Source organism: Phoca vitulina, unplaced genomic scaffold (assembly GCF_004348235.1).
Source record: "Phoca vitulina isolate PV1807 unplaced genomic scaffold, GSC_HSeal_1.0 scaffold32, whole genome shotgun sequence".
Classification (NCBI taxonomy): Eukaryota; Metazoa; Chordata; class Mammalia; order Carnivora; family Phocidae; genus Phoca; species Phoca vitulina.
The window spans coordinates 7,250,064-7,260,186 of record NW_022589735.1 but is presented as its reverse complement, the minus strand read 5'-3'; the positions used below and the strand labels follow the sequence as shown (position 1 = coordinate 7,260,186).

Sequence of the window (10,123 nt, the reverse complement as noted above, 5' to 3'; positions counted from 1 at the left end):
GCTTTTGGTATGAATACGACCATTTAAAATTCCCAACCAGTTGCACTTAGTGACAATACGCATCAGAAAACAAGCCCAGAAGCAGAGATTTCTCACTTTGGGGTCAGTTGGCTTTACATATACATACACATGCCTTTTAATGTGCCCAACTTCCAAAAATACACTCAACATTTGCATGAACAATGTTCTTGGCCCTGGCGTGTGCAGCTGCAAATACTAAAGCACATTTTCACATGTATATTTGAGAACTTAACATTGACTGTGCACACAGGGCTGATGCACAGAGGGGAGTGTGTGTCCTCCGTTTCATTCCACACCAGCACCTAACTCCCCACTCCCAACCCCAGCTCACCTCCAGCTTAGCCTCTCTAGCACACAAGCAGAGCTGCCTCTCCAGGTCCTCAACCCCTCTATTCTCAGTCTCCAGGTCTCCCGTGCCTCACCTTCAGCTCCCATGCCCAACACCCTCCTCAAGCCTGGCAGATCCAGTGGGGCGTCCAAGGAGAGCTGGATAAACTCACTTTTGATAATATAGTTCTTTCTGAGTCTTGGAATAAATGTCCCTGCATTCATCAAGGTTTTTAGGCAGCAAAGCAACTGAACCTATTTTGTGTATGGGGAAATTCCTTATCCCTTGAGTCTTGAAGGGAAGCAGTTACCCCCACTTCCACTTTTGAGGTTGGAGGCTTGGGTAAAAACCAGCAAAGGAGACCTGGGGCCGGCCAGTCAGGCCTAGGCTTTTGTGGTGTTGATGGAGTCACCGGAACTGTAGGGATTACTGGTGCCAGTGGAGTCGGAAGGCCTGGCATCCCCTTGGTCCCTCCTGGCTTCAAGCCTGTATCCCAGTCTTCCTAGGGATTCCCAGAGTTGACCTGAGGTCCTCCAGCAAATCCCTCCTCTGCTCTAGTCAGGCAAGGCTGGCGTCCACTGTCTGTCAACAAAATCCGTCCCCCAAGCTAGGCTCCAGGTGACACACACACTCCTCACATCAATTATGATTAAAAAAGAAAAGAAAAAAAGACCATATTTCATATTAAGTTGAAATGCTCCTCTGATTTGTCTCCTCTCCCTCCCACCAACACAGACAGAGCCTCTCTCCTCACAAAAAGGGAGGAATACTGCAGTTTTTAAAATCCATAAATTAATTACCAAATAATCCACACGACTTGGGTAAGGCTACATGAAAACACTCAGAAGTATGCTCCCGGCCAGGGAAGAGCACCGAGTCAACCAGCGTCACCCCAGTGATGTGGGGGAGGGGCAGAGGCCGTGCTCCCCACCCCCACCGCCTGTAATTAGAGGGGGGGGCGGAAGGAAGGGTGGTTTATCTGGAAGACCGGTCTCTGGGGGCCAGGCCAGCCTGGGGGGCAGGGGACGAGGGCCCAGGTCGCTCCTGACAGCGTCCAGCTGGTCCTGAAGGAGCCGGACCCGCTCGTCCAGGCTGCGCCGCTGGGCCAGGACGGCCGCCTTGCCGGCCAGCAGGGCGCGATAGGCGCTCAGCTGCTCGGCGGGCAGGGCCCGCACCAGCACCTCGCGCAGGGCCCGCTCGCGCCGCGCCACGTGCTCCTTCAGCTCCTTGGCGTCCTCCTGCTGTCGCTGCAGGAGCCCGAGTCGCCGCAGCAGAGAGGCCTGCAGCGGCGGGGACAGCGCGCCGTGAGCAGGGCGAGGGGGCCGCCGATCCCGGGATCGTCCCAGCCCGAGCCCGCAGGCCCCTCGGCGCCCCCGCCCTCCCCAGCCCCGACCCCCGGTCACCTGCTCGTCCGGGTCGCTGTCTGCGCCCGCCCGGGCCAGGGCGCGCCGCACGCGGGCCAGGCGACTGCCCAGCAGCAGCAGCAGGCCAAGCACGCGCTCTAGATCGGCCATGAACCTGCTGAACCGCTCTCGGTCGCGGGGAGCACAGGCCTGGCCCACCGCGGCCTCCAGAGCGGCCCCGCGCCTGGCCCAAGCCTGGGCCGCCCGGTGCAGCTGCTCCTGCTCGGCCTGAAGGTTCCGCAGCATCTTTTGGAGGAGGTCGGCTAGCTCCATCTGCAGGGAAGGCGTGGGTACTTAAGGGTGAGGCCAGACCCCGACTCCTCCGCCCATACTCTGGGCTCTTGCCACACACCCCATCTCCACCAGCCCCTCCGCACTCACTTTCTTGGCTTGGATGCTGTTATTTGGATCAGGGAGACCCTGGCCACAGGCCTGGTCAGGCACAAGGTGGGTGGTATGGTTTCCAAACCTTGTCTCCTCCTGACAAGTTGGCAGGAACTGGCTGGAGCTAAATAGATAGAACCTGCGGACAAAGCCAGAGCTCCCTGGGTTGTCCTGCCCCAGACTGCAGGGACTTAGAATCCCCTGAGTCCCTGGTGCCCCTCACTCACCCTGGCTCAGGACTACCACCAGCCTCCTTTCCAGCCTCCTCACAGGCTGGCCTCATTGCAGCCCAGACCTCTGCTAAAGGAATCAGCCCATCAAGCAGGTCCAGGGGTGGCTCTGGGCTGGGACAGGAAGTGAAAGTGTCACTCATAGAGGGATCCAGTCTGGCCAGCTCCTGAACCAGCTCCTCAAGGCGAGGACTGGGCCATGTTGGCCTGGAACCAGGCTGGCCAGTGCCCCAAGCCAGGGCGGTATGGCCAGGAGCACCTGGGGTATTGTTGCTTGGAGGTCCCAGGGCATCAGCTGGGAGAGGTTTGAGAGAGTCACTCTCTACAGCTGCAAGTGAGTCAACGGTCAGCCGTCCATTGGGGTCAAAGGTTGCGATGTCACCATTTGCAGTCCTGGGGGGGCTATAGTTTATGGTCTTAGAGACACCCATAGAACCATTTATCCTCTGCCAGCAGTCATCTGCCCCTGCAGTCTCTGGGTGCTCATGGAGGGGGTGCTCCAGGGAGACTGTAGCCTGGTCAGCCCTCTGGCCCGAGCCAGTTCCATACTGCTGGTCAGAGACATGGACACTGGAAGTGGGAGAGACACTGAATCAGAAAAAGCTCTGTCCAAAGACAAGCAGTGGCCTCCAAGGGCCACTTGTCCCCGTCCCCACCAGCCAGGCTCCCAGGCTCCAGCAGGCTCCCTGTCCCTCTAGCATTTTGTTGATATGTGTGGGAAAGGGATGTCTCACTCTGCTTGGAAGCAAGAGGCAACTCACCTGGGTGGGTTTCCTGGGGGGGCATGGGTGTCTGGAGGTGATCTCCTTCTGTCCAGGGGGACTTCTTCCAGGAAAACCTCATCATCTGGAAGGGATGGGAGCCCAGCAGACCCCATGCATGTCTCTGAGACCCTCTGTTCCCAGCCAGTGGGACTGCTCTGGGGATACTCTGCAGGACACACCACTGCGGCTTCCTTTTGAGTCAGGAACCTGGAGGAAGGCACCCCACACTGACCACAGTGACCAGGAAGGAAGCTCTTGGTGCTGCACCAGAGACACAATGGGGTGGGGTGGGTGTGGGGGGGACCATAGGGAATGTAGTTTGCAAAAGACAGAATCAGAAAGCTCAAACTGAGGGGAGGGGAGGGGCCCTCTCTTTCTTGGGTAAGAGCTATGAAAACTGCTTTTCTCCAACTTGCAGTCCCCCAGTGGTCCATGTCTCTCACCTGGCAAGTTTGGTCTGAAACAATGGTCTGGGGGTTTCTGCTCCTTGAGGAACAGCCTGGAAAGGCAAACAGTTGCTTGAAATGTAGCTCAAGTTTGCAGTCTCCCAGATGTCCCCCACCCCAAGCCTGCAGCCCCTCTCTTCCGCACCTGGACAAGGGGCATGACCCCTCCTGGACCTCCCCAGGGAGCCAAGACTTCCCCTGAAGCGCTCCGACTCCGACTAGAAGGTCTATAGGCGTCACCGAGCTTCAGGGACCGAGGTTCTGGGTCCTCTATGCCTCGGGGCTGGGTTTCAGGCGGCCATCCGTTCCGGTGACCTTCGAATTCTGCCAGCACCCTACGCTCCTGGGGCTCGGGCCTGGCGATGCCAGAACTGGAGCCGGCCTCACTCGAGCATTCCCCGGCGGATCCACCGCCCCGACCCACGCAGTCTAGCTTCCCTGGCTCCGAGAAGCACCACTTCCGCTGCTGGGTGGCTAGGCGCCCCCGGCCAACGGTTCCCCTCGAGGGAGCCCCGGAGCGCGCCGGCTCCACTTCCCCGCCGCCGCCCGGGTGGCTGAGCGAGGCGGAGCGCGGGTGCGCGGCGGGGGGCCGCAGGCGGGCGGGCAGGCTCATGCGGAGCTCCTTGCGCTGGAAGGACGTCTCCCGGAGCACTCGCCGCTGGGCGCCCTGCAGCCGCTGGCGGTAGGCGGCCCGCGAGGCCGGCGGGCTGGGCGGCTCGACGGCCCGCGCCGCCGCCTCCGCCTCGGCCGCCAGCGCGAACAGCAGCGGGGTGGCCTGCCTGCTGAGCGGCCCCGGCGTCCCCCGGACCTCCGGCGGCCGCTGCCCACTGCGGGGCTGCGGGGACGTGCGAAGGCCGCTGGCGGGGGCCGGGCCGCCCCACACCACGCGCACGTAGTCCCAGTCCAGGTAAGGGAGAAGGTCGGTCCCAGGCGACGGCGTGGCCGGCTCGGGAGCGCCGGAGGCCGCGGAGAAAGAGCTGTAGGCCGAGTCGGCGCGCGCGGACAGCCGCCGCAGGTCCAGGCTGCGAGTGGACGAGGCTGGGGAGGCGCGCTCGCCCCCAGGCGCCGGGGCCTCCATGGCTGCGCAGTTGAGTGCTGAGGCCAGCTCCGCGGGGCCTGGAAGAGCACAGACGGCGGGGGGCGGGGAGCCGCGGGTCAGGCTGGCCCCTCCAACACGGACGGCCAGGGGCTGACACATCCCCTCCCTGGTCACACGATCTTTAGCGCTGCCACCTCCCGTGTCGGGGACGACAGAGGTAGGGCCAGCCCCTGGGAGCAACTCTGGAGTTGGAGGGCGTCAGCTATTCCCCGTAGCTCAGGGGAAGGAGCTGGCGACCAGCCCACTCCCTCCTGACGCTCTCCAGGCTGGCAGCCCCCGCCTCTGCCCTGGCACCTCCTGGAGCGCTGGGATTGTACCCATACTCCTTCCCTCCCCACCCCAGTCCCACCCTGGCGGCTTCCTGGCGGCTTTGTTAGCTTCTCCATGTGATCGTTCCCTAATAAACAATGGTCCAAAACGTTCTGAGATCACAGGGGAGCCGAGAAAGGAGGGGGCAAGACCCAGGTCAGGGGGCAGGGGCAGCCTCACAGCCTTAAGCCCCCTTTCCCCTGTGTCAGTTAGGTTCCAGGTGCTTTATATGAATATTTATCTTGATCCTCACAACTGCTATCTGCATTTTACAGATGAGGACACTGGGGTTTTAAGGGGGAAATGATTCGCCCAGGGGCACACAGCTGGTAAGCAGCAGAACCCTGTCTGGAATCTGTGCCTGCCTCCAAGCTTACTGCAGGCAGAATCAATTTCCTAGAAGCAAACCCTGCTGAAAACCAGTTTACCTCCATCACCCCCCACCCCCCAAAACTGCCAGAAGTCTCCAGCAAAGCCTAAACTCCACTGTGGGAAAGTTACCCCCACCTGCTCTCAGAATACTAGCAGATACCGCAACAACATGGTCTCTGCTTTGCAGGCTCACACCCCCACCTTTGTCCTGCTACTCTTGCTCCTCCTACTGGGCCCAGCTTAGAGGTCTCCTGACCTTTTGGAAACCCCTACAGTGTCCTGAGCTTCCCCAACGAACACAGTACTCAGTCACCCTGCAGTGTAATTGTTGGCTTGCCTGTGATTCCCTCTTCCCATTCCCACCCCGAACTTCCTGAGAACAGGCCCTGTACTTACTGATCTCTGTACCCTCAGTGCCTGGCACGTAGTCGATGTTAAAAAAATATTTGTGGAATGGCAAGGAAAGGGGTAAACTTGCAATGAGTGGATAGGGGGGTTGGCTTTGGTGGAGAAGAAAGAGGGCTCCTTTGCTTCTGCCCCTCTTCTCTCCCTCTTCGTCTTTTCTGGTGAAGGGGACAGAATGAAGGAGGCAGGTGACACGGTGGACACTGTCCAGGTTACTCATGCATTATTAGGAACCAAAAGAGCAGGCAAGCACAGGTGGAGCAGAACAGGCCAGAAATCAGTACCTCCCCAGAGCCAAGAGGGGAGCAAGGTGAGTGAGGGGAGGAGCTGGGTGGGTATTCATGGGTCAAGGACAAGAGCAGCTGTGAGTCTTAGGAAGCTGGGGCTCCTAATGGGCGATGGGGACATTGGGGAGGTGGGAGGGCTTGCTTTCTCTGAGCTGGCATGGGGAGGGATGCAGAGGAGGGTGACCGGCAGCTGGGGTGGGAACTGAAAAGCAGGTTCATTTAAGCCTCCTAAATACTATTTGGAACTCAGAGTCACCCTCCACCCCCTTCCCCAAGGCTGCAGCTGCTCCAGATTGCAGGTCAGGGGAGGGAGGGGAGGTTAGTGGTGTGAGGATGTGGTGTTTCCTAAAAGGGAGAGGCAGTATCTGCCGGATTCTCAGGAGGGGCTCTCAGCTGATCTGGAACCAGACCATCTAGGCAGTGCCTAGTGGAGCCATCTTTATGCCCACTGACACCAGCCCTGCACGTTGGTCCTCACACCCAGGTCTGAGGACCTCTTCCACCCAGTGTTCCTACTCTCTGGACTTGAAGACAACAAGAAGCAATTCTGAGTAGCAGCTCCTGGGAGGACAGTCACCTCTTCTAGGAAACCCGCCCTACGCACCCAGGCACTAACCCTCTCTCTTCCTAGCCTTGGGAGCTTTGTTTTCCCTCATGCATGCCACCCATGCCTGCCCAGTGTTGCCTTCCAGCATCTACAGATACCCGCGACTGTTCACATACAAAGACGTTTCCTCGGAAATTTTATCTTGTGAGTTAGTGTGTTCACAAAGGATTCTGATTCACCAAATAAAAACAGCTTAATGGATAATAAAACTGTGTGTACATATGTTTGCTGTTTGCCCCTAACTTAAGGATACTTTTGCAGTGGGGGCTCAGTAGGCAGATAACCATGCAGATGCTCACACTGTGCCTTTTGCAGAACCTGCTACCCTAGGTGGGTGCAGCTCCTTTAGCGTGTGTTGGGGCGTCAACACAAAGAGCAAGGAGTTAGCACACTTGTCTGGCTGCAGGGAGCCTCTTGCCGCCCGGCCAGCCACTGTGGCCGTGGGTGGTGACATCCCCGGAACCCTGGCCTCAGCATTGCTGTCAGCAGCGGGCGGGGCCGCAGAGCAGTGCCTACACAGAACTGAGGTCCAGAGGCTAGAGCTTAAGGAGCTCCTCAGGCCTTTGGCCAAGCCCTGCCGGAGCAGGGGGAGCAGCATGGAATCCCTGCCGGAAAACGGCCAGATTGGGGTTGGGCAGTAGGATGGGGGGGGCTCACGTATACTTGTCACCTGAATGAAAGAGCAAGAGAGGAAAAGGAGACAAAGATGACTGCAGTGTTCAGAGCTGGAGGCCTGGGAGGTGGAGGTGGCAGCCCCAGGAAGGAGGAAGCTGAGATGGGGACTGGCCCAGGGTCCAGTGCTCATTCAGTCTGGGGCCTGTAGGCTTTGCAGGGTTTGTGGCAAGTCTGGGAAGCTGGGAAGTTGGGTTATGGGTCTAGACCTCAGCAGAGCAGTCCAGGCAAGCAGGCTGACTCAGGTTTTTAGTTAGAGGTTGTTGGGGAAATGGATGAAGACAGCTTCCGGCTGGTAAAACCACACCAAGACAGCAGGAGCAGATCCAGGTGAGGTGACCAGAAAGGCAGACAACCTCGAATGCTCAGCAAAGATCAGGAATTAAAGCCTACTCTCTGAAAGGCCACCTCACATCTGACGCCTCTGTGGAGAGGTTGTCCAGGCCGCCCCTCTCCGACGGTCTTCCCTCAGTAGCGTGCTCACTGTGGGGGCGCTGCCTGCACGGCAGTGTCCCTGACACTCGAGCTTCGGGGTCCTGGGCCGCGTCTTCAGTGCCAGCACCCCAGCCTAGTCCGGCCAGGCGGCATGTGGGGAGGTTGCGCGGCCCTCCCAGTCCCCTGCGGGCCCTTTGTCCGGGTCAGTCCACACGGACGCTGCAGCCCCCGCAGCCTCCGCTCTGCGTCGCTCTAGCCCCGCCGTAGTCCCCAGAGACGGGAGCTCGGTGGCGCGCCGGGCGCGCAGAAAAGGCGGGGTGCGGGCTGCACCCGGGGACAGGAGGCCGCGGCCGTGGGCGGACCACATACCTGGGGCTTCAGGCTCTTGTAGGTCGAGGCAGGAGACAGGCACTAGCCTGGCGACCGCAGGGGGCGGCAGAGTCACGCGGTGTGGCGCGACAGCGGGAGTCCGGGGACGCCGGGGGAGCGGATGGCCGCTGGCCGGCGCATTTCGGGGCCTTTCCTGTTGGGTTCACCGTCGGGGAAGGAGGACTCAGACGCGTGCGGGGACAGCGCGAGCTCGGGCGCGGGGCCCCGCGTTCTCCCGCGGCTCGGCGGGCGCCGGGCGGGAGCGGGGTGGGAGCGGGGTGTCGCGGAGAGAGACCCCACCGCGTGCGCTGGCCACACGGCGCGCTCCCCCGACAGCCCCCGCCGCTCGGCGAAGAGTTCCCTCACGCAAGGGCCCGACTCGACCCGCGCCCGCCAGAACAGGGACGGGGGCGCGGGGCCGAACACCCGGAGGAACCACGCGCCGGCCCCTCCGCGGCGCCCCACCCCCCACCCCTACCCCTCCCGGCCGCCCTCCGGGAAGGGCGATCCCGCCACCAGCCCCGCCACCCGCGCCGCCGCCCGGCCCCGCAGCATACCTGAACTCCAGCCCGAGACGCGCTTCTGGGCGCCGGCGGCCGCGCGGTGACATCAGCCCCGGGGCTCCGGCTCCCGACCCCACCTCCGGGCTCCGGCCGCCGCGGGGGAGGTGCCACGTCCGGCCACGGGGGGCGGGAGCGCGGAGTGGCGGCGCTGCCCCGGGGATCGCCCGTGCCTCGCCGCCCCCCACCCCCACCCCGTGGTGGCCGCTCTCCCGCCTTAGCCCCGGGCCCAGGAGGTGGACACTCGTTCTCCCGCCGGACGCGGGCCTCCCGCTCGGGGCGGGAGAAGCGGGAGAGGAGGAGGAGGAAGGGCGACCACGGCGCTCGCCCGCCCGCCTCCAGCGCCGCCTGACCGGGCGTGTCTTCAGCTGCCGCGCTGCGCGAGCTCGGGGCCCCTGGGGTCCCGACAGCGCCCTCGGTGGGGAAGCCCTGGCCCGGCCCCAAGGGCTCCAGACGGCCACAATTCCTTTCAAGTGTGGCCGAGTAAACGGAGGCGCCTGGGGCTCGTGCCTGTTCCCGTCCCTCTTGAGTACAGTTCAGATTAAGTCACTCCTTGACCGACTCCCTCTCCAGATCCTCCATTTCCAAAACTCTTCCAGCTCTTTAACTCCCACTGTGGGCTCTTATCTCCCATTTCTGCCCACCCCACCCTCCTTTTCTCCATTTCTCCCACTATCCCGCATCGTCTAGGCCCTTCTGGCCAGCCACCTGAACCACAGCGGGCGCATTGTGTATCCACTCCTGCTGCCTTCAGTGGGTCCGTTAGGTGCTGCAGGTCTGCACATCCCCTATGGCTTGGATAGGATTCACTCCAGCCTGGGAGTCTGGCTCTCAAGGTCTTTGCCTTCGGGGTTCTCCAGACTTCAGAGAGTGCTCTAAATTCATCTGCCACTGTGCTTTCCTCCCTGCCATGTCCTCAGCCTTCCCTGCCCCCACTTCCCAAACCTCTATCCTCCCAATACTGGCTCCACCAAGAAATGCTCCATCCCCAGAAGGGACTATGGGGCCCTCTGCAGAGCCCTTTCAGTTCTCCAGTTCCTCTGCTCCTGGTGTGGGCATAAAAAAAATTTTTTAAGAGAGAGAGAAGGGTGGCAGTGGGGGGGAGGAGAGAAAGAATCTTAACCAGGCTCCACACCTAGAATGGAGCCCAACAGGGTGCTCGATCTCACAACCCTGAGATCAGGACCTGACCTAAAATCAAGAGTCTGACGCTTAACCTACTGATACACCCCGGCACCCCTGCAACTTGATTTTTTATTTTGAAGTTATATTTTGGAGCTCTTTCACTATCTGTACATAGAGCTGTATCATTCTTTGCAGTAGGTGCATAGTTATCCATTACATGGGCATAAATAAATTGGGTTATTGATGGACGTTTAGGTTAACCCTGTACTTTATTGTTAGTGATTTTGTAATGAATACCCCTGGACGT

At 60.5% G+C, this 10,123-nt stretch overlaps 1 protein-coding gene across 2 annotated transcripts; it reads right to left on the bottom strand.

The window, feature by feature from the left end:
* Positions 1 to 554: 554 nt before the first annotated feature.
* On the bottom strand, positions 555 to 8,969 carry SHROOM1 (shroom family member 1). Of its 2 annotated transcripts, XM_032425401.1 has the most exons (9): positions 8,689 to 8,969; positions 8,132 to 8,285; positions 3,722 to 4,692; positions 3,574 to 3,629; positions 3,128 to 3,337; positions 2,364 to 2,936; positions 2,134 to 2,275; positions 1,753 to 2,025; positions 555 to 1,629 (listed from the first exon to the last, which is right to left on the bottom strand). In XM_032425401.1, exons 3-9 carry the CDS (start codon positions 4,652 to 4,654, stop codon positions 1,237 to 1,239), a joined length of 2,580 nt encoding a protein of 859 aa, XP_032281292.1. In that variant the 5' UTR covers positions 4,655 to 4,692; positions 8,132 to 8,285; positions 8,689 to 8,969; the 3' UTR covers positions 555 to 1,236. The 2 variants fall into 2 exon arrangements, with proteins under 2 accessions (XP_032281292.1, XP_032281291.1); XM_032425400.1 differs by lacking the exons at positions 8,132 to 8,285; positions 8,689 to 8,969 and having other exon boundaries at positions 3,722 to 4,936.
* Positions 8,970 to 10,123: the final 1,154 nt, after the last annotated feature.